The 26,572-nt window shown below is 53.1% G+C and overlaps 4 protein-coding genes across 9 annotated transcripts; all 4 read left to right on the forward strand.

The window, feature by feature from the left end:
• Nucleotides 1-5,171: 5,171 nt before the first annotated feature.
• ppp1r27a (protein phosphatase 1, regulatory subunit 27a) lies at nucleotides 5,172-7,895 on the forward strand. Of its 4 annotated transcripts, none has more exons than XM_060068998.1 (4): nucleotides 5,172-5,799; nucleotides 5,860-6,290; nucleotides 6,645-6,795; nucleotides 7,156-7,895. In XM_060068998.1, the coding sequence occupies exons 1-4, from the start codon at nucleotides 5,654-5,656 to the stop codon at nucleotides 7,274-7,276; spliced, it is 849 nt and encodes a 282-aa protein (XP_059924981.1). In that variant the 5' UTR covers nucleotides 5,172-5,653; the 3' UTR covers nucleotides 7,277-7,895. The 4 variants fall into 4 exon arrangements, with proteins under 4 accessions (XP_059924981.1, XP_059924963.1, XP_059924971.1 ...); XM_060068980.1 differs by having other exon boundaries at nucleotides 5,174-5,769; nucleotides 5,800-6,290; XM_060068988.1 differs by having other exon boundaries at nucleotides 5,174-5,739; nucleotides 5,785-6,290.
• Nucleotides 7,896-8,363: 468 nt separating this feature from the next.
• On the forward strand, nucleotides 8,364-11,673 carry mcrip1 (MAPK regulated corepressor interacting protein 1). Of its 2 annotated transcripts, none has more exons than XM_060069444.1 (5): nucleotides 8,364-8,481; nucleotides 9,011-9,100; nucleotides 9,859-9,977; nucleotides 10,695-10,799; nucleotides 10,883-11,673. In XM_060069444.1, exons 2-5 carry the CDS (start codon nucleotides 9,093-9,095, stop codon nucleotides 10,945-10,947), a joined length of 297 nt encoding a protein of 98 aa, XP_059925427.1. In that variant the 5' UTR covers nucleotides 8,364-8,481; nucleotides 9,011-9,092; the 3' UTR covers nucleotides 10,948-11,673. The 2 variants fall into 2 exon arrangements, with proteins under 2 accessions (XP_059925427.1, XP_059925437.1); XM_060069454.1 differs by having other exon boundaries at nucleotides 9,874-9,977.
• Nucleotides 11,674-12,139: 466 nt separating this feature from the next.
• On the forward strand, nucleotides 12,140-15,159 carry alyref (Aly/REF export factor). The gene is made up of 6 exons (XM_060069012.1): nucleotides 12,140-12,496; nucleotides 13,903-14,040; nucleotides 14,153-14,300; nucleotides 14,383-14,452; nucleotides 14,542-14,758; nucleotides 14,844-15,159. Exons 1-6 carry the CDS (start codon nucleotides 12,263-12,265, stop codon nucleotides 14,856-14,858), a joined length of 822 nt encoding a protein of 273 aa, XP_059924995.1. The 5' UTR covers nucleotides 12,140-12,262; the 3' UTR covers nucleotides 14,859-15,159.
• Nucleotides 15,160-15,655: 496 nt separating this feature from the next.
• On the forward strand, nucleotides 15,656-26,373 carry arhgdia (Rho GDP dissociation inhibitor (GDI) alpha). Of its 2 annotated transcripts, XM_060069048.1 has the most exons (7): nucleotides 15,656-16,129; nucleotides 17,780-17,921; nucleotides 23,536-23,772; nucleotides 24,710-24,793; nucleotides 25,148-25,224; nucleotides 25,320-25,383; nucleotides 26,121-26,373. In XM_060069048.1, the coding sequence occupies exons 2-7, from the start codon at nucleotides 17,855-17,857 to the stop codon at nucleotides 26,321-26,323; spliced, it is 732 nt and encodes a 243-aa protein (XP_059925031.1). In that variant the 5' UTR covers nucleotides 15,656-16,129; nucleotides 17,780-17,854; the 3' UTR covers nucleotides 26,324-26,373. The 2 variants fall into 2 exon arrangements, with proteins under 2 accessions (XP_059925031.1, XP_059925040.1); XM_060069057.1 differs by lacking the exon at nucleotides 17,780-17,921 and having other exon boundaries at nucleotides 15,660-16,129.
• Nucleotides 26,374-26,572: the final 199 nt, after the last annotated feature.

Raw genomic sequence — 26,572 nt, forward strand, 5'->3', positions numbered from 1 at the left:
GGCCCGGAGTCCATGAACTGAGACAGCTCTCACACGCCCGCACGCACGCACGCCCGCACGCACGCACGCCCGCACGCACACACTCACACCCGCACGCACACCCGCGCCGCGGAGCGTACGACCTAACAGGACGTGGCCGTGTGAACGGAGAAGGTGTGTCTGCGTTACGACATCGACCTTTAAACGTTGAGCTTCAGCCCAGCGGCTACGCTACGTAGCTCTGTCCCCGCCCACCTTTCCTCGGCCGCCCGGCCCGCCACGGAGCGACTGAAGGTGACCCCCGGGAACAGATCGAGCGACCTCATCTGCTCCTCCGGTTCCTGTTATGCAACCGGGCGCCATGGCAACCGATGTCCTCACGCAGCCACAGGCCCGCCCCCCCCGGAGTGGACGGCCTCAGAAGGTTGGGCGTCCTTCAGGTTGGGTAATCGGTTTAGCGTGGCATCATCAGAGGTCAGAGGTCGCTCTGGGGCGTGTAACGAGTCACGCTGGACTCCCACCGACCAATGGGCCAGCTGCTACTGACCCCGGGACCAGGGGGTCACGGGGTCACACACACACACCCACACACACGCGCACACACGCACACGCGCGCGCACACCCACGCGCACACACACACACACACACACACACACACACACACACACACACACACCACACACCGTGGCGTTGCGGGGGGGCCAGCTGTTGTCCCCGACAGGGAGAGCCATTCCGGGCAGCGTTCCCTGGTACCTGTGGAGGCGCGGCCGTTCTGGAGCCTTGGCAGCCCCCCCCCCCCCCCCCCCCCCTCCCCCTCCCCGGCCCCCCAAGGGTGGAAAATATTCTGGAGGGTGGGATTATGACCCCTCTCACCGCAGGCCGATCGGTTCCCGTTTGGGTTTCAGAGTGGAAACATGAGCGAGGCAGCGGCGCTCTAAATGGGTTGGGTCCGCGGGCCGGACTCCTCCTACGCTAACATTTAGCCCCGCGGGTCAGGATTATAAATACTCTGTTTCCTCTCAGGGCGGCCGGCAGCCCCACGCTCTCGTCTCGTCTGGAGCAGCTGGGCCTCGCCTACAGAACCGGTCTGCGGATGGGATCGACCACGAACACGCCCACACACACACACCACACACACACTGCCACACACAACACACACACCGTCACACACAACACACAACACCACACACACACACAAGGCCACACAACACACAACACGAACAACTCCTACATTACATGAGCTCGTGTTTTACTCTTCAAGGGGGGGGTCAACGTCACCGGGTGTGAGTGGGATTAGCTCAGCAGGTAGAGCAGTTGTCTTGTAACTGAACTGGTTGCTAGTTCGATCCCCAGCTCCTCCTAGCTGAGTGTTGATGTGTCCTGAGCGAGACACTTAACCCTAACTGCTCCCGACGAGCTGGCTGTCGCCTTGCATGGTTGACTCCGCCGTCGGTGTGTCAATGTGTGTATTAACCGATGTAAGTCGCTTTGGATAAAAGCGTCTGCTAAATGCCCTAATTGTTATTGTAATTAGCCATGACAAGCTGTTTAAACATCTGCATTTTCCTGTGTTTCAGTTACATCACAAGTTGAGGGCGTGTCCACCTAGATGCATGAAGAACAGTTCAGCAACGTTTGCTACAGCATCACTGGGTAGGCTGGTGACGGACCTCCCTCTGGTGACGTCACTAAGGGACAGGGAAGATCATTCACACCTGGTGGCACAATATCAGCCCTTACCGATCAGATCCATAATCAATAACCCAGGTGATCGTTATGACCACCGCTCTACACTCCTCCTCGGTTACTGCTCAGGAGTGGGCGGTAACCGCGGAGACCATTGCCATGGAAACTATTTCTGGGCTCAGCGGGGGGTTCAGCAACCATGATTCCTGTGTCGTCGAGGGGTCAAGGGTCAGCCTGGAACGGGAGGCCCGGAGCACGTGACCGGGGTCACCGTCGGCCCCGGTTACCAGGGGGTCTCGGCCCCGGTTACCGGGTTACCGTCGTCAAGGGGAACCACAAATGTATTGGTCACATCGCGGTCGGGCTGAAATGGTTACTGTGGTTCAGGAGCGGGTATCACTGGACTGCTGTTACCCTGGTTACCTACTGTTAGGTAACCAGGGTACAGGGGGGGGGGAGAGAGAGAGAGAGAGAAGGTGAAAGAGAGAGGGAGACAGGACATAGATAGGATGAGATAGAGCACAGAGAGTGAAATATAAAGAGATTGGCTGTGAAAGAGAGACAGAGAGAGAGAGAGAGGAGAAGAGAGAGAGAGAGAGAGAGAGAGAGAGACACAGAGAGAGAGAGAGAGAGAGAGAGAGAGAGAGAGAAGAGAGAGAGAGAGAGAGAGAGAGAGGAGAGAGAGAGAGAGAGACAGCAGGAGAGAGAGAGAGAGAGAGAAGACACAGAGAGAGAGAGAGAGAGAGAGAGAGAGACACACACAGAGAGAGAGAGAGAGAGAGAGAGAGAGAGAGAGAGAGAGAGAGAGAGAGACACAGAGAGAGAGAGAGAGAGAGGGAGAGGAGAGGGAGGGGAGAGAGAGAGAGAGAGAGAGAGAGAGAGAGAGAGACACAGAGAGAGAGAGAGGAAGAGAGAGAGAGAGAGAGAGAGAGAGAGGGAGAGAGAGAGAGAGAGAGAGAGAGACACAGAGAGAGAGAGAGAGAGAGAGAGAGAGACACAGAGAGAGAGAGAGAGAGAGAGAGAGAGAGAGAGAGGGGGAGAGAGAGAGAGAGAGAGAGAGAGAGAGAGAGAGAGAGAGAGAGACACCACGAGGATTACCGACTCCTGAATTAGATTAGTTTTTTTATTTTGAGGTGAGCGTGCCGTAACCAGAACCACCTCCTGCTCCCTGGCCCGGGCCTGAACCCCCGGGGGGAGGCTTGGTCCGTGCAGACCACCCTGGACCCCCGTACCTGACCCGGCTTGGGGGTCCCCCCCCCCCCCCCCCCCAGTCTGATGGGTTTCCGAGAAGAGGCTCAGGCAAATCATTTCACAGGAAGTCCGATGCGCCTGGCTACGTGGCTACGTGGCTCCGGGGTGTGAAGGGTTGCTTACACGCTTGGCAGACCCCGAAACAACAAGAGCCAAGCTTCCTGTTTCTCTGGGGAGTTCTGCCGGCGCAGTAGCGGTGATAAGTCGCCCAATGATAACTGGAACGCAGGGGAGGGCTTCTGGAGTACGACGGGAGCCCATCAGGTACAGATCCACCTCCATCCTGCCCCAGCGCTGACCTCTGTCAACATACTGGAAGGAGGATCAGGCTGGAGCATTCAGGACATGCAGTCCACTGGGGGGGGAGTCAGGTGCTGAGCCCTCAGTCTGCGAGCACATTGAGCCTTGACTGACGGGCCTTGTGACAGCAGCTCCCTGTGCACATGACCCCTCTCCTGCCAGGGAACCCAGGGGAGAGCCGGGGTCCAGGGGTACAAATGCTGCTCCATGTTTTAGGATAAACGCTCAGAGAAGCAAGTGGCACTGTGAACGATGTTGTGTTGAGAAGAGGAGGCTGAAGCCCAGACCAATCACAGTACACCTCACTCTGGATCAGAGCGTCGACAAATGCCTGACGAAACGTGTTTGGTACTTGAAGGCCTCTGTGTTTCCACTAGAAGTGTCCAGTGAGCCGGTCCGGCTCCTTGCTTGTTTGTCTCAGTGTCATCTCTGTAGAATCAGTAGGCTGCGCTGCTGGACAGGATGTTGGCACCGGGAGCGTCCTGGTTTGAGTTTGTAGTCCTAATAGGCCGATCCTCATGTGTACTAGGCCGCAGTATGGAGCACTAGGGAGCAGAATGAGTTTATGGAACGGTAACGTGTCAAACAACCCATCGTCGCTGAAGCGTCTCCATGCTGTGATGAACAGAGGCCGTGTCCCTTGGGGGCGGGGGGGATGAACAGCCACCCCAGGGTCGGGGGCACGCGGCGACCAGGCCCCTCAAACATCAACACGGCTCACAGTCGGCGCAAGACTCGCCCAGAAGTCATCTAGCGAGGGCGTGAGGTTCCTCACGCCGGCCAAAGCAGATTGTTGATGAGTGTCCGGTTTTCATTTCCTCATGTACTCTGGCTGGCTGAGTCTTTCAAATGCCCGAGAACTCATTGGAAGGCTCGGGGGGGCCGCTATAATCGGCCCGGCCAATCTTAGACCTCCGGGGGACAGCTGGTGACACAGGCTCAATGCCGCAGCGCACACAACACAACAGAAGGTGTGTTGGTCCGCTTTTAGGGATTTCAAATATCAGCTCTCTCAGGTTTTATGGTGGAGTTGGGGAAAGAGGTAACGCGACCGCATCACATGTTGCTTTGCTTTCATATCGCCTGGTCATGATGTTTGGTCATGATGTCTGATCGTCATGTTTGTTCATGTTTCTGGAGAGTGGTTGGGACTGAATTCCCAGAATCTGGACTGGTGCATGTCAGAATCCCAGCATTGTAAAAAGGCTCCTTTTCTGAACATGTGACTATGGGAGGCATCTGCACAGAGAGGCTAAATTTAGCTTCTTTGATTTATGTCTTTATGACCTAGCTGTTGGGCAAGACAGCAGTCCCACGGATAACGTCCTGCTGGACAGACGGACACTCCGGTCCTGGCGTCCCAAACATAGAGCCCACGTAGTCCACGCGTGACTACAGGGCGGTGAAGGTAATAAATACCAGAGCGGGCGCCAGAGGTCAGCGCTACAGGGAGTGGGCATCAACGACCACAGCAAGATGTAGTCGAGACTAAAGCGGTTCTGATCAGGTAGAAAACGGCCTGTCAGACCGACAGTAGAAACACATGAATGAAAAAACACAAAAGCAATTGCTGTTTCAATGTCGGTTTACCAAATAATTACTGAATGGATCTTGTACAGATCGGGATGCCTTACAAACACAAAAACACACACACATATACATATATGTATCTATATACCAACAGACCACTTTTATCTGGATGTCAGAGCCGGCCATCTTGGGCCTGTTTCAGGAGTAGCGACCCTGTGGTCCGCATGTCTCCTGATTGTGCACAGGCCCATACGGCATGTTACCTACAGCTGTTTGGATGTTTACCGCGCCTCAGACCCGTCTCAGAAGCCTTATGGTGGCAGTTGTCAACGGGTTTTACGGGCCACGGGATGGGGGGGTGGGGGGGTGTGGGGGGATGGGGGGATGGGGTCGTGGTGGTCTCTGCAGGAGGCATGTGACCACATGGGGAGAGGGCTTGGACACCAGCCACTAGGTTCTAAGCTGATGTCACTCGATCTTGCGCTCCGAAATAGCCGGACAGAGGGTATATAGGACCCCCAGTACCGCCGGCCCCTCTAGACGAGACACAGCCCCACTCTGGATAACAACCCCACGGCGCTTACACACAGGGCCACAGGGAGACGGCCCCCGGGACCACAGCAAGCGCACCAGAGGGGAGACTCGGAGACCGGGTGGTCCGCACGGGACCTCCTCTAGCAAGGGTCCGGCCGCCGCCGAAGGGGGAGGAGCCTCTCTGCACGCCGATACCAGCAACAGGAAGGGATTAGAGACGACGACAGATTGGGACTGGATCACAGGACGGACGGACCGAGGATTTCCTTTCTTCCTGTGTTGTGGTTGGATTCTGCTCTCTGATTGGAGGAGAGCAGCGTGGCCTCTAACCCGGGTCACTAAGGAGGGACAGGGACCGCCCCCGCCCGCAGACATGAAGTACAGCTACCCCCTTCCCGGGACGTACTCCCGCAGCGCGCAGTACACCCCCACCCAGTACACCCCCACCCAGTACACTACCTCAAAGTACACCCCCACACAGTACACCACCTCAAAGTACACAACAGCGCAGTACACCACCTCAAAGTACACAACAGCGCAGTACACCACCTCAAAGTACACAACAGAGCAGTACACCACCTCAAAGTACACGCCAGCGCAGTACACCACCTCAAAGTACACGCCCTCGCTCTACACGCCCTCGGTCACCTCCACCGCCAGGTACACGCCCACCGCCACCTACGGCTCCTCCCACTGCAGCCCCTCGTCGCACTACGCGCCGTCCTACAAGTCGGCGGCGGCGGCGGCGGCGTACGTCCCGTCGTACACTCGGGGCTCGCGGGGCGCGACCACGCGGCGCTCCAAGGCGCAGGACGCCCCCCCGCCGCCCGCCGCCGCCCCCGCGCCCGCCGCCGCCCCCGCGCCCGCCGCCCCCCTGGCCCCGCCCCCGCGCGCTGTGCACTTCCCCAACGACATCATCTTCCAGGACCTGGTGCGGCGCGGTGACATGGAGCAGATCGGGAGGTTCATGAGGGCGCGGAAGGTGCGCCTCGACACGCTGTTCCACTCAGGTGAGCCGGCCCTCTGATTGGCTCTGTGGTCGCTGAACACAGCTCCTGGTTGGCTCAAACCGGCCGCTAAGACTATTAGAATAATCAGCTGTGATAGAACGCAAGCGGCCGATGACAGCCAATAATAATCAGAGACTAGCTTGGGTCCCCCGGCGGGGTGAGAAAAGCCCACGGACACTTGATCTGACAGTGTGTGTGCGTGTGCGTGTGTGTGTGTGTGTGTGTGTGCGTGTGCGTGTGCGTGTGCGTGTGCGCGTGCGCGTGCGCGTGCGCGTGCGTGTGCGCGTGCGCGTGTGCGTGTGTGTGCGTGTGCGTGTGTGTGTGTGTGTGTGTGTGTGTGTGTGCGTGCCCCAGGCATGGCCCCGCTCCACGAGGCGGTTCTGACCGGTAACCTGGAGGTGGTGAAGGAGCTGGTCCGCTACGGCGCCGACGTCCACCAGAGGGACGAGGACGGCTGGACGCCGCTGCACATGGCGTGCAGCGACGGCTTCCCCCTCATCGCCAGGTCCGCACCCCCCCAGAACCCCCACATGGCCGCCGCTGGGCCGCACAGACACAGGGCCAGACCCCTAGAGCTGTGGGGTCCCGTCCTTAAAGCTGGACCCTAAACTAACCCTATCTTTTAGACGGGGCCAGATGACGCCACAAAATGATCAAACTAGTTGAACTCACCTCTGACTCACCAGAGCACTTTGAGCATCTTTTACCCTGAGAAATGTACTAAACTTAAGGTCATACTTAAGGTACAGTTTGTGTTCAGGGCTCTGCTTCAGACTGCTTCCATCACTCGGTCACAGCGTCAGACACATCCGTCTTAATACCAGTGGGACCGCTGCCTGGCTAACAGTCTCTGTCTCCCCTCCAGCTTCCTGCTGTCGGCGGGGGGCAGCCGGGAGGCCCAGAACAACAACGGGGAGAAGCCTGCCGACCTCATCGACCCCGACTGCAAGGAGCTGGCCCAGCTGTTTGGGACCGGCTGTGTGTGAGTCCCGACCGGCCCATAGCCGCCGCTGGAGGAACATAAAGACATTGTCCCTGCAGAGAGAGCGTCAGACTCTGAACCGCGCTCTGCGTACACCTGGGTGGAAGCGGGCGGCTTCACACCGTTGACAGATTTAAGATTTGTAAAGCCTTTCCTTTTCTGCTTTTTTTTGGTTGTATTTTTTCTTCCAGGGTTGTTGCTTTACAGGCATTTATTTTTTTACGAAGCAGAAGATTATACATGTTCTCTCTGATCTGTTGCCAATGCCTACGAAGACGTTTCAGGTACTCAGCTATCCCCCCCCCGCCCCTCCAAGTCTGTGTAGAAGGCTCTTGCATTGGGCAGAATGTGTCCTTTTGTCCGTGTTATGTCTCCTTACTGCTGGGCAGAGAGGTATAGCAGACTAGTAGTAATGCACTCGGAACACTTTGACTACAGCCTGCCTTCCCCCTGGGCATTATACTGCCATTGTGCTTTTTTGTCTTTTCACTACAATTGTTGTTGTGTTATATATATGAGGCATATACATTCATGATAAAGTCAGCAATGAAAGTCTTATATATTGATGTTCAATAATTATTTTTGTACATGTTTTCATAAATAAAGACATATTTTATGAATAATAGTATTTCCTTGTGCTTCATTCTGAGGGCCTATACTTTGGAAATCAATTTACCCCAAACAAGTTCACGGCTAACAATATTTTTTAAATGTTAACTTTTTGGAGAAACTTACCTTCTCCAAAACGTACCAACACTCATTGACTAGGAAGTTCAACACTTAATAAAATGTACATAGGCCTTAGTTACATTAAGCTCAATCAAATATACTAAAGGCCTAAAGAAGTATAACAAGTTCCAACTTTTGAATGTGAGCCTCGATTTTAAAGAAAGGCAGTGTTTTATCATTACAACAATTTAAAAATAATATGGAAAATGTATGAAGGGATGGGGTTGTTGTTGCTAGATCATAGCACTGTTTCACTTGCACGTTTCTGAATGCATACGTTGAAATGTTTTACATGTCTTGCAATGTGTGCCATAACTTGTGCCATTAACTTGAGTTAATTGGATCTGCGGCTCCAGGGTTCATCAGGTTCTTCCACTTCCGCTCGTTTACCCGGAAACACTCGGTTGGCCTTGGCAACGTCTAGCTGGCCTCACTCCACTGTGAAGCATAAAGACAGCGAAGGGAAATATCAAAGAAAAGGTGGGTGCACTGTCCTAAAATAAGAGATGTTTCGCAGTCAATAATGAAACGTTAAGCTTTAGGTCCCCGTCTCCGGGAGGATCTAAAACCAGTTGCACCAGCTAGAGGAGGAACCAGTGAGAGGATGAACCAGTGAGAGGAGATGGTAACAGAGCAGCTCGTCGCGGCTAACTAGCCAGGGGCTAAAGCTAGCGCGGCTACACGGGCGATTAGCATCGATATGACACTCGTCCCGGCGGGATACACACGTTAACTTGGGATTACTCTCTTCTGATGGCGACTGGGAGGCTAACTGGTCGGTTCTGGCCGTTAGCCTCCCGGCTAGCCCGGCTGTGTTCGCGTGATGCTAATGATGCTAAAGTTAGCTCAAACGTAAACAATGGCCCGTGTTGGGACTGACAGCCGGTGCCTTCAGCTACAGGGCAACGGTCACTACCGCACAGCCGGTGGGTCGTGGTGAACAGGAGACGTGACTCAGGGTTTATACTGGGAGCCCTGCTGACGGTGCATCATGTTTACCTCCCTGTAGATTAAAAGAAGGATTGGATTCGTGTTCTCCGACCCTCTCATCACCCCCAGAGGAGCGACGAGCGGTGCAGACTGCAACCAGAATGACAAGGTACCTCCGACGGGCTGATCTCTGCTCACTCCTCAACCGGCTGTTATTATTCCAGGTTCATCACCGCAGCTAACGGCGATCCGTTTTGAAATTATTACTCGTATTTTAATGAGGAATTTAAAATAAAACAACATAGAATCAGAGTGGTGTTTTCTAATTGCGAGATAATTCAGCCACCGCCCACAAAGTGTGCAGTGCTCCCTGAACACACGGACATCCCAGCAATCATTCAACCTTTTATCTTATGGGCCCCAGCACAATGCAATCGTAATCCACCCAGATAAGAACAGGTAAACAAGGAAAACAAGGCTTCATTTGGCATCGCACCTCTAGCTACGGCTGTCATGAGTGTAGTGGCGGACCGTGTGCTTCCGTTTTGTGGCCACAATTGAACCATTTATGTCTCCTACCCACTTCTCATCCATCAAACAGAATGAGGACACGGTTAGGATGAGGATAGAGAAGAGGTAGGACTAGTTAGGACGAGGATAGAGAAGAGGTAGGACTAGTTAGGACGAGGTTAGAGAAGAGTTAGGATGAGGATAGAGAAGAGGTAGGAGTCGGACTAGTTAGGACGAGGTTAGAGTAGAGTTAGGATGAGGGGGTACTGGACGCTGTGCACGTGAATGTGTGGCGCACAGATCCGTAAGAGCTGTGCGATGCTTCAAGTTGGCTTGAGGCTCTTTCAATGCATCGTATATCGTGCATTAAAATGTACTCAGTGTTTACTACTTGTCGCTTTTCTGAAATGTCTAAAGCTCATCTGCTCCAAGGATGGTGAACAGTTACAAGAGGACGTCCAGTCCCCGGTCGCCCACAAACACCGGGGACCTCTTCACCCCCGCTCACGAGGAGAACGTGCGCTTCATCCATGACAGTGAGTCCGGCTGGATAGTGATACTTCTACCCGAACGCCTTCTTATCATGGCCATGCTGTAGACAATAAGGCTGTATCCTCATTGTGTGCATCCACATTTTATACAGCTGTGATATTGCCATGATAAAAAAATGTCATGTCTTATATTGCTCTATATTCCTTATGTCTTATATTGCTGTATATTCCTCATGTCTTATATTGCTGTATATTCCTCATGTCTTATATTGCTGTATATTCCTCATGTCTTATATTGCTCTATATTCCTTATGTCTTATATTGCTGTATATTCCTCATGTCTTATATTGCTGTATATTCCTCATGTCTTATATTGCTGTATATTCCTCATGTCTTATATTGTAAATATCGCCCACCTCCATATATCCTTGATGGAGGTGTTAGAGGCGGGTTTCAGTTGATGTGTTTTGCATGACTATGAGCTGTAGGAGAGGCTGTATGGTCTTGTGTAGTTCTTGGCCATTGAAACTAGACGTGACTAAATGGGGACATGATCACAGTAAGTGGTTTCTAGGTCTAGGGCGTTATTTAAATGTTCCCAGTAGTTGATGGGCATTGTGTTGCCTCTCGTCACTCCGGGGCCCTTAGTCTGACGAGGACCTCGTCAACATGAGCTGCGTCTAGTCTCAGGAAACAGTTTTCTTTGTGAGGGGGATCTTTTTGTAAGTTGTGTAACCGTTGTGTATCTTGCCCTGCGCCCAGCCTGGCAGTGTGTACTCCGAGACATCAGGTCAACACAGAACAGCGAACGGAACGAGCGCGGACCACAGGAGTATGTGGAGAAGAACCCCAACCCTAACCTCCATTGTAAGTGATCCAGGTGATTGTGTTCCTTGGGACTGCCTACAGCCAGAGGATGCTTAACAACGCTTCCTCCTTGTGCCTTTCAGCTTTCACACCAGTGGACCTGAGTGACCTCAAGAAACGCAACACACAAGACGCCAAGAAGTCCTAGTCTCCCACCGCTGCGCCTCCAACTTTTTTATTTAGTTTCTCCTCAACCTTTTATCTTTGGGAACTTTTGGCTCTCAGTCCTCCATCAGCCAGCACATTGGCCCTCATCACTGCCCCCCCCCCCCGAGCCCGATCCAACCCCCCCCCCACGGACCCTGAACCCCGCCCGCCCGTCACCCCTGTCCCTTTACTCTCTCTTCCTCTCTTTCTCTCCCTCTGCCCTTTTCTGAAAATCCTTATGAGGGCTTGGTTACAAAAAACGTAAAAAACAGACCATTTCCAGTTTCATAATCAGTTCTCTTCATGTCATTGAAGGTTAAGATTCTTCATATACATACATTTTTTTAATCAAGGGAACTGATGCAGAACATCAGACGAGGGGGAGACCGATGCCGGGTGCAGACTGTTCTCCACCAGAAGAGGAGTCTCTCACCGATACAAACCTGTTTCTGTACCAACCTGACCGGGGCGACGGGCCAAGGACTGACTTCTATTTTTTGATCTTGAAAGTTTATTAGAGTAATTTTAGAAGTATTGGAATGGTCTTATTTTGAAAGCCAAATGCTATGTAGAATGCCAACGTGTGTTTCTTTTTCTTTTTTTAAATAAAGATTCCCGTAAAAGGAAGTCTCTTAAAACGGATTTAAAGTAGAGATCTCCTCCAATATGCTGTCCTAAATTGACTTCCCAGCATTGGAAACATGTTGAATAAAATACTTTTACAATATTCCTCCCCTTTTCTAATTGCATAGTAATGCACACACACGTTTCACAGCACAAGTGATGCTTAGATTAGATTAGATACAATTGTTTTAATCCCCATAGGAGATTTTTAACGTTGCAACAGCCCAGCAGCAGTGGAAAAACACAGGATACAAAATATACAAAACAAATACAAAGTACTAATGCAAACAAATAAAGTGGCTAACAGAAATGCAATGTAAACAAAGAGAAAGTGCCTATACACAGAATACTTTCTTACCAAACCAAATTCGTGAAGATAGCTAAATATTATTTGAGTGCATCATGGAATTTCTTCACAAGTTTGACTTTGTGAGACATTCCGTACTCCAATGAAAGCCCTGTTTACAAATAGAATTGCATGAAAGAATAGTATTTAGTGGGCGGGGAAATTGACGTACTCAAGCCTACGTACGATGCGCATGCGCCCCAGCCCCTATATTGTGTTAGCTCCGTGCGTCTTTCACACACGCTCACACAGTGAAGGTGAGTCGTTGATCAACGACACGGAGCAGGCACCGCCAGGGTTACATTTTTTTCTCCGTTAAATAGTTAAGTAGTAATTAAAAGGCACCATGGCCGATAAGATGGATATGTCACTCGATGACATTATCAAACAGAACAGGCAGCAGAGAGGCGGAGGTCGCGGCGGAGGAGGCCGCGGCAGGGGAGCCTCCGGCCGGGGCGGCGGAGCTCCGCGTCTCGGAGGCGCAGGAGGCGGAGGATTTGCAGGCAGAGGCGCATCCGGCCCCATGAGAGGCCGACAGAACCTCAACCGAGGCCGAGGAAGACCGACTCCTTACAACAGGGTATGAGAAAGTGAACGGAATGAGCAGAAAACGAGAATCCCTGGCGAGCTGAACCCACCAGGGTGACGTCCTAATCTCCAGCGGGCCTACTAGCTCCTCCAGCGGGCCGACAGGGCCCTCTGGCCTGCCTGCTAGCTCCCTTAGCCGGCCTGCTAGTCCTGTGTCAGGCCTAGCCGCCGAGTTCTCCCTAGGAAGGGGATTCGGTGTAAATGTCGGTTATTCGTTAATGGAGGTTGTGTGCATAGTCTGTCCTATACCTACTATGTGTAGCGACGTCTCTGGAGGAGTCGCAGCGGTCGGCGGCGATCCGCCACCCGGCAAGCTGCGGAGGCGGAGCGGCTGTTAATCTGCGAGGCCTCGGCGGCGCCATTTTGAATTCAGCATCTTCAATCCTTCACACCGTAGTTGATTAGTAGTTCCCGTGGTTCCTGGTCGATTGGTGGAAGGGGTGAGAAGGGATGCCAGAGCCTCGACCCTTTCACCGACCCATGAAGATTTTTGGAGCAGGGTTCGAACCAGCGGCCTGCGGGGGTCCGCGGCCTTTGTCTGGGAGTGGCCGGCGGGTCGCACTACGCGGCCGACCCTTCAGTGGTTCTCGACAGGTTTGCCTTGTATGTGGCGGGAGCAGTGGACTGTTAACTCCCCACCTGTGTATTTTATAAGGCCCTTATCCACCGTAAATCTGAATTGTAGTTTGGTCCAACAGAGACCAATTCAAAATGGCGTGGTCTCAAAATGGACGTCCCGATAACCGCCATTGATAGGAGTCCCGGTGGGCCTAGAGGTTAATGTACGCATGGACACCGTTTGTCGAAGCCGAAGCCTACGTGGCTCGTAAAGGACTGTTGTGAGAACGAGGAGCATCGAGTCACCCCAGAGGAGCCCTTCTTCCCAGAACGACACTGAGGATAAGTCCCTCGAGATGGCCGTGAGGAGGGTCTTTGGTGGAGGCGCTGATGGCAAGATACCAGTGGGCATGTCGGGGTCTAGTGCGGGTGGGGGTATAGTGGGCTGTGGGGCAGGGCTTTGCTGGGAAATGTATTGGCCTGTTGAACTGGTTTCAATTAACATGCATTAGCTATGTTGTGTCCCATAAAAAAAAAAAAAATACTGCTAGCATTAATCGTTGTTGTACATTTTTAGCAATGTGTACTTGCTAAAAAAGAAGTGACAAGTGTCAGGCCTTTTTTATTTTCCTTTTTTATTTTTTTATATTGTAATTTTCGTTAGTTTGTAGGGATAACTTGCATGTAATGACTGGGGGGGGGGAGGGAACCATGGGGGCAACAGCTGATCCCTGGTCCTGTTGGACGCGAGCACCCGCTCCCCCCACACCAGCCGCGGACTCTGACTGACAGAGCCAGGGGATCGCAGTCAGCAGGTGCGTTGTCTTTCATCTGTTGCAGCCCAAGCAGATGCCCGACAAATGGCAGCACGACATGTTCAACAACGGCTTCAACGGCAACGCCGGCGCCGGCGTGGAGACCGGAGGCAAGCTGCTGGTCTCCAACCTGGACTTTGGCGTCTCTGATGCCGACATTCAGGTACGGTTTGTCTTTAATACTCGTTTATCACAATGTGGTCCTTTCTGATGCATCTGTTACCCCGACTGGGCTGTTGGTCTGCGGTGCTGATGGTTCTGGTTCCCGGCTGCAGGAGCTGTTCGCTGAGTTCGGGACGCTGAAGAAGGCGGCGGTTCACTACGACCGCTCAGGGAGGAGTCTGGGCACCGCGGACGTCCACTTCGAGAGGAGGGCCGACGCCCTGAAGGCCATGAAGCAGTACAACGGAGTCCCCCTGGACGGTACGCGCTGCGACGGTCCACGCCCGATGAGTGGTCTCTGTGTGTCCCCTGTTCGCGTCTGACCGTTGATGTTTGTGCGCAGGGCGGCCGATGAACATCCAGCTCGTCACGTCACAGATCGACACGCAGCAGAGACGGCCCCCCATGCAGGGGTAGGTGGACGCGTCGACACGTCTCCATGACGACGATACGGCCCCGGTGTCTCGTCGGCAGAGGCTAACTCTTCCTTTCTGTGGGTCAGGCTGAACAGAGGCGGCGCCGGCGGCGGCGGCATGAACAGAAACCGGGTCGGGGCGTTCGCCGGAGGCATGCAGCCGCGGGGTCGTGGGGGTCGCGGGGCAGGAGGACCCCGGGGTAAAGGTCGCGGCGCCGGTGCTGGAGGTCGCGGCGGCGGCGCCAGCAAACAGCAGCTCTCTGCCGAGGAGTTGGACGCCCAGTTAGACGCCTACAACGCCCGGGTACGTCCGCACACACCCCCCGTGTTCTGCTGTGAGGGAGGTGGTTTGAGGCCGTGTTGACCGTGTTCCTCTCTCTCCTCTCCAGATGGACACCAGCTAAGAAGGCCCCGCCCCCTCGTCATCTGCCCCCCCACTCGTACTGCACAGATGTTGTGATGTGCAGAATGTTATACACTTGTTCTCATGTGCAGGATGTCTTGCACTTGGTTATGTGAAATTTGTGTACCAATTATTTTAAATCCTCTGAAGTGTTTTTTACCAATTTATGCCGCTTTTCTTTTTTTTAATTTTTTTTGAAGAAAACTTGGTTTGACTGTAGGTTGTAGCGTCGGCCTTTTTCCTGTTGGCTGATCCGTGTCCTTGTACATGACTTTAATAAACCTGCAGTATATAACCAGCCACATGATGCCTTGGAATGTTTGAATTGTATTTAATGGTCAAAGATATAAGGTTTAAAGATGGAGACCACTTGAACCAGCAACATTATTGAAGATGTTAATGGGTTAAAAATGCTGCTCAAAATGGTATTGCTATAATAATATAAATATATAGCGCTTATGTGCGTGTGGTAGGGTGAATCGTAATCCGGGTTCTATTGTTGGACGAATTCCATCTGTTAACCGCAGGGTTTGTGTGCACAGCCTGAACCAAACTGGTTCTGCAGTACGCCAGTAGAACCACTAGATAGCGACCCTGGTTATCACGAGCGAACTAATTTCGTATTTTTCCATAGAACTGAGACGTATCGGTGAAGTGTCAAATGCTCAAATGTCATTTGACTCGGTATGGCCTTAATGACTTGTTCGGCTAGTTGCAACGTCGTTTGTTTACGGCTTTAAAACCCTGTGCAGTCAACATTGAGCAAGATGGTTTTATTGTCATATGCACAACAAATACAGAGCAGTCGCTGGCAATGAAATTCTTTAGTCTTTGGCTCCAGTGTATAAGAAACAAGTAGGAAAGCTGAGACTTAAATAATAAATGTATAATGATTGCCTTTAACGCCAGCAGTATGATGAGGACATGACCGTTTCTAACAAGTTCAAAATATCCCAAAATAATCACAACCCTCAAGTCTCCAATGTTAAACATCAAACTCGGATCACGTGTCCGGTTTATTTACACTTTAATTGTTAAATTGACAAACTATTGCTTTCTGACCACATGTCATTAACTTATCGTTTATGCGATATTGAGAAGGCCTACATGTCTACGCACGGCGTGTGCCCGAGGCGCGCACCACGAAGCGGTGACCTGGAGGCGCGTCTCCAGCTGACAGACGGCGGTGGTGATGCTCTCTGAACTCGTTGATTCTCACTCCCTGCCATTCGGAGGTGCGTCTTCCAGCGTATTGGTCGTCCTACTACTACGGTAAGTGCTGTCAAAGCGGATATCAAACGTTTGATCGATCACTTGTGTACATATTATGTTGTTTGCGTATGGATACACTTAACATTTAGGAGTATTTGTTGTAGTGTGGAGTACTGCCACTGCAGCTTTTCAGAGTGAGCCTCAGAGAAGCTTTAAGGTGTTTGTTACAGTCGTTCTAAACGCGTCTCTCGGAGTTACATCGGGTAAAGAAAGTCACTCACCGTATTAACAGCTAGCCTACAGGTATTGATGATTTCCTTATCTTGAAGAATTGTGCCTCCTGCCAACCGTCGTCTATGAGGTCCAGAGTGCGCTTCTTTTGCTTTTTAATGTAAAGATTTAAAAAACGTAGAGATAACCGACATGGGACGGACAGAGATTCGACTGGATGAAGGAATTACATAAAGACCCGTTGAACACGTATCGCCGTGGACCATTGTCCTAATCAACAGTATTCCGTTTTATTTTTTAAACTGCGCTTTTCTTGACCACTACTAAAGTTAGCTGGCTTTTGTTTTATAGTAAGAATTCACGTGTGTGTGGGTGTGGGTGTGGGTGTGTGTGTGTGTGTCACACGATATGTCCATATGAACAAAAAATAATTACTGTGACTGATTGAGTCTTGGAATTATAACAGAATAGCAGGACTTTCAAGCCACAACCAAAGGATTTGTAGAATTCAGCGGCAGGATAAACGTCAGCATGTATAGGAACAGCAGTGATTGAGAACACTATCGGGGAAGCCCAGCGACCGTCCTACGGAGCCTCTCTTTGTGAGGTCTTTATTTTTCTTTGAGCCAGCCTTATCTATATCTGGCCTTTCTTCTGGTCCTCTTTGGCGAGACGCCACAATGCTCCACACCAGCCCCTCTCCGGGGGGGGTCTGTACCCGGACGCCTGCCAGCTCCTGCACACAGGGCCCAGTGTGGGGGGCTCGGCCCCTCTCCTTTGTTTTGGTCCTTCTGGGCCGGACCTCAGCCAACGTCCGCCGACGCAGCCTTTACCTGGGGGGGCGCCACGGCGGGGTGGGCGGCCACGACAGGCACACAGTCCAGCTTCACGCTTCTTGTCCTGTCAGCTTGTAGTTCAGGTCAAACTCTTTACAATTTGGGGCATTTAGCAGACGCTTTTCTCCATGCCACTTACAATGAAGTAAGTGAGAGCGGAGGTAGCACATGGGACACACTGGCCCGGTGGAACGTAAGAAGCTTAAGAGGTCCGAAAGGGGTACCTCTAGTTCCTAGGTTCTACCTCTAGGTAGGTTCTACCTCTAGGTAGTTACTACCTCTAGGTTCTACCTCTAGGTAGTTACTACTTCTAGGTTCTACCTCTAGGTTCTAGATTCTAACTCTAGGTTCTAGATTCTAACTCTAGGTTCTACCTCTAGATACTAGGTTCTACCTCTAGGTAGGTTCTACCTCTAGGTCCTAGGTTCTACCTCTAGGTTCTAGATACTAACTCTAGGTTCTACCTCTAGGTTCTAGATACTAACTCTAGGTTCTACCTCTAGGTAGGTACTAACTCTAGGTTCTACCTCTAGGTAGGTACTACCTCTAGGTCCTAGGTTCTACCTCTAGGTTCTAGATACTAACTCTAGGTTCTACCTCTAGATCCTAGGTTCTACCTCTAGGTTCTTTGTTATACTTCTAGGTTCCACCACCGTCTGCCTGAGGGTCCGCCTTCCTGTCCTTATCTTTTGAAGTGTCTTCTGGCGGCAGTAAAGGAATGCTGCCTGCGGGCGACATCACAGGAGCGCTTGAAAGCAGGGAGCAGAAAAGGGCAGAACTCAAAGGTTGGTGGGTCAGTATGAGTGGGACCACAAAGCGTAGGAGATCAAATGGCCGTGGATATGTGAGGGAGATCTCCAGCAGACGGATGGGTCACAAGCGTCAGGGCTGCCTTGTGTGGGTGGAGGCTGCGTAACACCTTATACCATACATCGGTCTTCCGGTCGGTCGATAGGGGTGATGTTTACGGATGGATTTGACTTCTGGTTGGGGGACACTTGAGGCTCTCCAGCCATAGCCCTGTGGTTGTACCGTGGCGGCCACTTGGTACAGGAGTATAAATGAAGCTTCACAGTGGTAGGGCAGCAGGATCTGTGAATGATTCGTTCATCACAATATACAGATGTCTCGTCTTATAAAATGACATCTCAATCATGACGGACGTTTCTAGTCCTTTTGGATTCTCGAGGCCCCGGAACGGAAAGTGTTCAGTCCCAGGTCCCCCTTTGGTTCTAATCCCTTCCAGAGATTAGGATCTGTCCGCACCTCTGATTGGCCACCCTCCACACCTTGGCGCTCCCAATGGCCTCATTAGGTCTAATCCCACCCACCCTCCCTCACCTCACCGGCTCCAAAAGACTTCCTAACCTCGTCCCCTGGCGGCCTAGAACCCGACTCCTGATCCCCGTCCAGTCAGCAGATTATCCTCCCTGGGCGGGTGTGGGAGGGAGAGGGAGGAGCCAGGAGAGGGAGGAGTCTGTAGAGGGAGGAGCCTGGAGCCAGGAGAGGGAGGAGTCAGGACGTGAGAGGACCGCAGCGGGAGAGGGTCAGCAGAAGGCTCCAGGCTGATCTTCTGACCTGGGGCATGCAGACAGCGGTCTTGACAATGGGGAGGCCTGTCTGAGGAAAGTGAGACTCAGACTCGAGCTGTTGTTTACCACGATGACCGTAGCAGTGTTGAGGTTGTTAGAGTTAATGTCATTTTGATAGTTGTCCGTTTCCTGCCGGCTGTAAATCGTCCGGGCATAACGGTTTACATCCTTGTTCATTCATTCAGTTGGCTTCCCCTCAGACAGCGGTTTGGAAGGTGTTGGTAAATGTTATCATCAGGATAATCCTCTGTGATTCTTCCCTTGCATTATATAGCAAATAAATGTATCACAACATCCACTTAAATCCCATGACGGCGAATCCAAGGTGCAGGTTCATTACATTTCAGACACCATACTTACCCCACCAATCTTTGACAATATTAGTACAAGGAGATGTGAAGTCTGACGGAGAGTCCTTACACTCCTATGCAAGTGTTTATCTTCAGTGTGATGTATCAAAATAGACATGATGTCTGGTGTCGCTCACACTCTACGCCCCAGTGCTGGCGGCTGAGCTGGAGCTCTGTCACACAGACCCGTCCAGCCCGTACAGCCCTTGTGGCTCAGCAGTCATGCCGCTTGAGACTCTCATTAAGATCATGTTCTCCCTTCTGCTGAGCTCCAAAGGCTCCATTGTTGGGTCGCCCATCGTTCATTCAGTTGGCCTCTTGATCATCCAGTGGTTATGTAACTCTCTAAGGCTCATAATTTTTCAGAAGCAACAACAACTTTGAGTAATCACTACTGAAAACGATTCTCTGGTCTCGACCTTCTGGCCTTGGCCTGAGCCAGATTCAGCACCAAGCAGAACGTCCGTCAGCAGAACCTGGTTTCTCTCCCTCCCTTTGCTGCAGCAGAGTCCATCTTGTGAATGTGAGCTGTGTTGCCACAGATGTTTTTTGTTCAGGTGCTGCTTCTCAGGTCATGGAGTGAATTCTCCCGCTGCCCGGGGTCGCTCCACGCCGCGACCAGAGAGGAGCCGCCCTCAGTCACCACAGTGTCTACGTGTTCTTCAGAACCACCGGCCACTCTCTTTGGTTCCTTTAGTAGAAGAACAGTGTGTTCTGCACGGGGTCCAGACACCACCCTCCCGCCTGTGTGTTCTTTGTGTTTGTGTGCATACGTCTGTGTGTGTTTTGTATCAGAAGGCCCCTCCGGCACCTCCAACGGACCCTCATTGTCCCGGTATGTTGCCACAACCAGTTCAGCCGTGGCACTGGGGTGGTGGGGGGCTAGGTGAGCTGAAGGAGGAGAGGAGCAGCAGGAGGAGGTGGAGGGGGAGGAGGTGGAGGAGGAGAGGTGGTGGAGGAGGTGGAGGGGCCCCCCCATTAGAAGAGGATCTTCCGCCTGTGCGTCGGGACGTAGCACACGGCTGCATTCCTTCACCGGCTGAACCAGATCTTTACGTGTCTCAGGGTGAATGGAACATTCCGTACTAACCTGAGCTCCACAGCCCGGAGGAACAGAGGGGACGAGCTTCAGCAGGCAGGGGAGACCAGAGACCTCAGGGAGGGGACACCAGAGACCTCAGGGAGGGGAGACCAGAGACCTCAGGGAGGGGAGACCAGAGACCTCAGGGAGGGGACACCAGAGACCTCAGGGAGGGGAGACCAGAGACCTCAGGGAGGGGACACCAGAGACCTCAGGGAGGGGAGACCAGAGACCTCAGGGAGGGGACACCAGAGACCTCAGGGAGGCAGCAGAGACCAGAGACCTCAGGGAGGGGACACCAGAGACCTCAGGGAGGCAGCAGAGACCAGAGACCTCAGGGAGGGGAGACCAGAGACCTCAGGGAGGGGAGACCAGAGACCTCAGGGGAGACCAGAGACCTCAGGGAGGGGAGACCAGAGACCTCAGGGAGGGGAGACCAGAGACCTCAGGGAGGGGAGACCAGAGACCTCGTGGGTCAGTAAGCTCGGGGCCGGGGGGTAGAGTAGAGTCGGCTGTAGTTCCGGTCCCTCTCCTGGCTAAAGGCCTGATCCGGGGTTTTGGGGAAGGGAACGTGAGACTGGTGTGAATCGTTTGCTCCTCGCTTCATCTGTGATTGTCCAAGATGTCAACTCTAATGTAGGTGTGGAAGAGTGCCAGTGGGTGTTGAACGCTATGACAAAATAATCAACCGCTCGTTATATCAAGGCGGGAATTCTTCATTTGTAACATGATCAATGTGTTCGTTGAACCATCGCCATCAACTGAAACGGCTCAACGTAAAAACACTTGGTGTTGTATAGATTTACAACATTTGTTTAATTCCCACACTTTATTTTCCATTCATTATCCGACCTGAACTCCAAATCCAATAACTTCTTTACAGCTGAGGCGATCAGTTGGCCTCGTTGGCCTGCCTCTCATTAATCACCTCGTGTTTCCACACCTCATTAAAGTCCTTCAGCGGTCCAACACCAGCAGGGAGGGGCCCTCAGCTCAGCCCGGCCCCCCCCCCCCCCGGGGCCCACGGCAGTGACCTGTCCTATTGGGGGATGAATGACCTTCAAACCCCAGACCTGACCTTCAGGTGTCTGTGCAGTGGCTCAGTGGACAGGTCTCTCATATGTTTGCATCTGTTCTGTTATTGTTTGGACGATCAAACTGGCGACTCGTTACCACTACTGTTGAAACTGTAACACTGTTCCTAAAAGTGTGTGTGTGTGTGTGTGTGTGTGTGTGTGTGTGTGTGTGTGTGTGTGTGTGTGTGTGTGTGTGTGTGTGTGTGTGTGTGTGTGTGTGTGTGTGTGTGTGTGTGTGTGTGTGTGTGTGTGTGTGTGTGTGTGTGTGTGTGTCCTCTGTAGAGATGGATCATGTCTGCTCCACTATCTACTTCCTGTCTCATTGTTGTGTCAGACCGTTTCCTGCCCTCACGTCCAATCCCCTGACTTATCGTTCCAGAGTGTTGGCTCCTTTGATCTTGGTTTGATAAAGTCACGTCTGCGTCCCTCAGCTGACCCGGCCCGCCGGGCATGGTGTGTCCATCCAGCTCGGGAATTCTAGTTATTAATAATAATAACGTGTGTTTATTGACTGACACACAATCCTCCTCATGTCATCACACGACCAACGTTTGAACTGGAGAACTCTGCTCCTTGGAGGGAGGAAGGACCACAAGGACCCGCTCCCCGGAGGGAGGAAGGACCACAAGGACCCGCTCCCCGGAGGGAGGAAGGACCACAAGGACCCGCTCCTCGGAGGGAGGAAGGACCACAAGGACCCGCTCCCCGGAGGGAGGAAGGACCACAAGGACCCGCTCCCCGGAGGGAGGAAGGACCCACAAGGACCTGCTCCCCGGAGGGAGGAAGGACCACAAGGACCCGCTCCCCGGAGGGAGGAAGGACCACAAGGACCCGCTCCCCGGAGGGAGGAAGGACCACAAGGACCCGCTCCTCGGAGGGAGGAAGGACCACAAGGACCCGCTCCCCGGAGGGAGGAAGGACCACAAGGACCCGCTCCCCGGAGGGAGGAAGGACCCACAAGGACCTGCTCCCCGGAGGGAGGAAGGACCACAAGGACCCGCTCCCCGGAGGGAGGAAGGACCCACAAGGACCGGCTCCCCGGAGGGAGGAAGGACCACAAGGACCGGCTCCCTTCAGAGAGGGCCGGAGCAGGGGGCACACCAGTGCTCTGTGTTCTGAACTGATCTGGGTTCAGTCTGTGTTCTGAACTGATCTGGGTTCAGTCTGTGTTCTGAACTGATCTGGGTTCAGTCTGTGTTCTGAACTGATCTGGGTTCAGTCTGTGTTCTGAACTCATCTAGGTTCAGTCTGTGTTCTGAACTGATCTGGGTTCAGTGGCTCTGCGGAGTGAAGCAGATGTGTGTGTTCTGCAGTGATCTGCTCACCTCAGAGAGCGATGGAGCCCTGAGTTCCCCAAAGTTAAAACCAGAGAACCCAGGGTTCAGTCGCTCTCTGAAGTGAGCAGATCAGAGCAGAACTCACGAATCTGCCTCACGACTGACCCCAGACCAGTTCAGAACACACGGAGCGGGCCCCAGCGCTGATGAGCAGCCTGTAGGCCCCCCCCGGGCCGGGCCCCCCTTGTCCCCGCTGAAGGAGCTCTCCTCACACGTGTGGACCACATGTGTCTCTCTCTCGTTAAACGCCTGGGTCTGCTTTATTGATGCCCCCCACTCCCCCCTCCCTCCCGGTTTCCATAGCAGTGAAGATGATCACATGGCGGTGACATCCAGCACCTGCCTGAAGCCCTGCCCTGACACGGCTCATGTTAACCAGCGCTATCCAGCGCTGGGTGCTGGTTCTGCTGGTTCTGCTGGTGGGACCACTATGGGGCTGTTAAGCTCGCTCTCCCCATGGCGGGTTTATTAAGAGAGAACAGACAGAGTAATAATCCTGTGTGGCTAGCTTTAGCCGCAGGTGCCTCCAGCCATGTGTAAGACTGGGCTCAGGTAAGACTGGGCTCAGGTAAGACTGGGCTCAGGTAACCTGAGCCCACGGGAGGGAGACTCTGTCTGCTCATTGAACCGGATTCAATGATTGGATGGGTTTAGTTCTTGTTCATCGGAGCATCTGATTCGTTGATTGCTCTTTGGGTTGTAAACAAAATCCGGCAATCAATCAATTGACAAGAAATGCTTCTAAAGGGAACCCCCCCCCCATGTTTAACGCGTTGTCTGAGTTCGGCCCCGGCCCCTGGGTCTTGCTGCGGAGGGGCCCCTGAAGTAAAGCCGGGTGATTATGGGGCCCTGGGGGGTCCAGGACCAGGCCGGACCCCCACTGTGTGGAGCGGACCCCCTGTGAGGGTCACACACTCTCCATAGCGTCTCATGTTGTGACCGGGAGTCTCCTCTCTCCCGCAGGAAGAGACATGGCGGAGCCGAGACCCCAGCGGACCCCAGACCAGACCCCGGACCAGACCCCGGACCGGACCCCAGAGGGGACCCCAGACCCGCTGGGGGCGGACCTCCCAGAGGCCACGCCCGGGTACAAGCCCCCGGTGCCGAAGACCCTCCAGGAGCTCCATGAGCTGGACCAGGACGACGAGAGCCTCACCAAGTACAAGAAGAGCCTGCTGGGCGATGCCCGCGGCAGCCACGGTGGGCCTGGGGGGCTTTGGGTCTGGGGGTACGGAGGTCTGGGGCCTGTGGGGTCCTGGTGGGTCTGTGTGTCTGTCGGTCTCTGGCTCTGGGGGTTTGTGGACATCGTGTTCTATGGAGAACGTCAGGGACCGTGTGCGGTGCGGGTGTTACGTGCGCTGTGCGTGTGCGTTGCGTGCGCGGTGCGGGTGTTAGGTGCGCGGCCGCTCAGTTGTGGTGTTTTTATTGGATTATAAATAGTTTAGCAGAGATGTTGGATGCTGGGCGCTTTACAAGCAGATGTTCAAACGTGGAGCGGCCCGGGAGCACATGTGGACGAGCCGCCTAATGCGGGGAATGAAGCTCGTATCTCGGAGGGTTTCCGTGGAAGTCTGGATTCATATTTTATTTTCTATTATATATAATAGGCCTATATATTTATTTTGTGAAATAAATTATCCGTAGTTGTGAACCGGCTCCTCTGAATGGAGCGGAGGCGTGTCCATGGGTTCGTACCGTGTCTAGAGTCACCTGCTGGGTGATTATTATAACATGTGTTTATTATTGTCCTCCATGACCATGAAGAGAAATCAATCTTCTCCTTGGAATGTCAGAAACACGTCCGGGAATGTGTGAAGATCTGCTGGCAATCCGCTCAGTATCGGGAATAACACTCGGTCTCCCAGTCTCCCTCTATCTCCCAGGACTAATACTAAAGTTAGTTCCTTCACCTGCACCGTATTAGAAGGTCCGGTGAACTCTCGGCTGGGTTATTTCTGCTTCTGTACCAATTATTCAAAGAAAAAACGAATCACTGTTGTTTATAATAAAACCATGAACACATCCACCGATGGATTAATGCAATACCAGTACCACTGATGTGATCAGGATGACATCCCGTCTTGTTTGTGTACTGTGTTTATTTTCTCTCTTATTCTACTCTGGGGGGCGTTGACAGACGAGGGCGGTTTGAACGTGGTGGTGACCCGGCTGACGCTGCTGTGTGACACGGCGCCGAAGCCCATGACTCTGGACCTGCAGGGTGAGTGCTGCCACCTTGTGGCATACGGGGGAAACACAGGCACACAGCGCCATGCCCCGTGATGCCAGAATCCAACGTTATCTTAAGCTTCGATTTTAATTTCGGTTTATTTGCTTCTGAAATGGATATGATTGAACATCCTTAGTGTAATTTGTAGTTCCTGCTATTGTGTCGTGACATCTTATTGTGTGTTAAGAGAGGTGCTGAGATGCTGTTGCACCATTTGGGCTAGTTACATTTTTATTTTTATTTAAACTCGAGAGGTGTCCGGTGATCTACTCAATGCCGTACATTTAAGCAGATTTAAGACAGGCGTTAAATGCGGAGGTGAACCGGTGAGGCGCTGTTCTCCAGGTGACCTGCAGGCCGTCAAGAAGCAGGTCTTCGAGCTGAAGGAGGGCGTCGACTACAAGATCAAGATCAGCTTCAAGGTCAGCCCGGGGACAATGGCCGCCGTCGGTGGGACCTTCTGAACAGGAAGTGACACGCTGTTGAGTCTCATGTTTCTCCCTGTCTGTCTCTGAAGGTCCAACGGGAGATCGTGTCGGGCCTGAAGTACCACCAGGTGATGTCCAGGAAGGGGATCACAGGTAAGACCTCGCTGCTCTCTCCCCGTGCCTCGCTTTAGACTGAACTCCATATTCAGGTTTTCTCTTTAATCTGGAATAATATATTATACCACACAGATGCATGTTGTACCGGAACGGATGTTTGATGACATCTTGTGTCTGTATTAGCGAGGGGAATCCAGAACAGGAGCGGTCTGGACAGTATGGGAATGTTTGAAGCTGGATCTAGGGGATATCCGGTCTGGGGAAGTGTTATCAGGCTGTCGATGAATAAACGTCTGCAGTCTGAGAGCAGCGAGCTCCTCTCTGGGTGACCTTCTCCTTCTGACAAACGTTCTTACGTGCGTCGCTGTGGATACAAGCGTCTGCTGAGCGGGTTGCTCTCCGCTCTGTGCTCCGTTAGAACAGTAAGACTACAAACCGAAGCTCGCGCTCCGTGCGCTTCGGTCTTCTCTTCTGGAGAAGTGTCTACTGGGGGGCGTGGGGCTCAGAGGTAGAGCGAGTTGGCTGGCAACCGGGAGGTCGCTGGTTCGATCCTGACGAGCTGTCGCCCTGAGGGGTCGACTCCGCCGTCGGTGGGTGATGTGTGTATGAACGGGTGAATGTGTGTATGAACGGGTGGATGTGTGTATGAACGGGTGGATGTGTGTATGAACGGGTGGATGTGAGGCGACAGTACAGCGCTGGGGGGGCCTCTGGTTAGAACAGCGCTGTGTGACTGCAGTCCATTAACTGGAGCCTCCCCCCCCCCGGGCCAGTGGACCGGGCCTCCTTCATGGTGGGGAGCTACGGGCCGCGGCCCAGCCAGGAGCAGGAGTACGTGACGGCGCTGGACGAGGCTCCGCGCGGCCTGATGGCCCGCGGGACCTACAACATCAAGTCCTCCTTCGTGGACGACGACCAGAACGTGTATCTGTCCTGGGACTGGAGCCTGACCATCAAGAAGGACTGGAGTGGCTGACCCCCTCCTCCCCCCCTCCCTCGCCCCTCCCTCTCCCCTTCCTCCCTCTCCTCTTCCTCCCTCTCCTCCCCCCCTTCCTCCCTCTCCTCCCTCTCCCCTTCCTCCCTCTCCCTTTCCTCCCACTCCTACCTCGCCCCTTCCTCTCTCTCCTCCCTCTCCCCTTCCTCCCTCTCCTCCCCCTCCTCCCTCTCCCCTTCCTCCCTCTCCTCCTCTTCCCTCTCCTCCCTCTTCCCTTCCGCCCCCTCCTCC

This window comes from Gadus macrocephalus, chromosome 2 (genome assembly GCF_031168955.1).
Source record: "Gadus macrocephalus chromosome 2, ASM3116895v1".
Taxonomy (NCBI): domain Eukaryota; kingdom Metazoa; phylum Chordata; class Actinopteri; order Gadiformes; family Gadidae; genus Gadus; species Gadus macrocephalus.

Coding starts and splice junctions, on each gene's coding strand:
- ppp1r27a (XM_060068970.1), top strand. CDS start 5,654: ATGAAGTACAGCTACCCCCTTCCCGGGACGTACTCCCGCAGCGCGCAG. Junction 6,291..6,644: donor CGACACGCTGTTCCACTCAG/GTGAGCCGGCCC, acceptor TGCGTGCCCCAG/GCATGGCCCCGCTCCACGAG. Junction 6,796..7,155: donor GGCTTCCCCCTCATCGCCAG/GTCCGCACCCCC, acceptor TCTCCCCTCCAG/CTTCCTGCTGTCGGCGGGGG.
- mcrip1 (XM_060069444.1), top strand. Junction 9,978..10,694: donor CGTGCGCTTCATCCATGACA/GTGAGTCCGGCT, acceptor CCCTGCGCCCAG/CCTGGCAGTGTGTACTCCGA. Junction 10,800..10,882: donor CCCCAACCCTAACCTCCATT/GTAAGTGATCCA, acceptor TGTGCCTTTCAG/CTTTCACACCAGTGGACCTG.
- alyref (XM_060069012.1), top strand. CDS start 12,263: ATGGCCGATAAGATGGATATGTCACTCGATGACATTATCAAACAGAAC. Junction 12,497..13,902: donor GACCGACTCCTTACAACAGG/GTATGAGAAAGT, acceptor CATCTGTTGCAG/CCCAAGCAGATGCCCGACAA. Junction 14,301..14,382: donor CAACGGAGTCCCCCTGGACG/GTACGCGCTGCG, acceptor GTTTGTGCGCAG/GGCGGCCGATGAACATCCAG.
- arhgdia (XM_060069048.1), top strand. CDS start 17,855: ATGCTGCCTGCGGGCGACATCACAGGAGCGCTTGAAAGCAGGGAGCAG. Junction 23,773..24,709: donor CGATGCCCGCGGCAGCCACG/GTGGGCCTGGGG, acceptor GGGCGTTGACAG/ACGAGGGCGGTTTGAACGTG. Junction 25,225..25,319: donor AGATCAAGATCAGCTTCAAG/GTCAGCCCGGGG, acceptor CTGTCTCTGAAG/GTCCAACGGGAGATCGTGTC.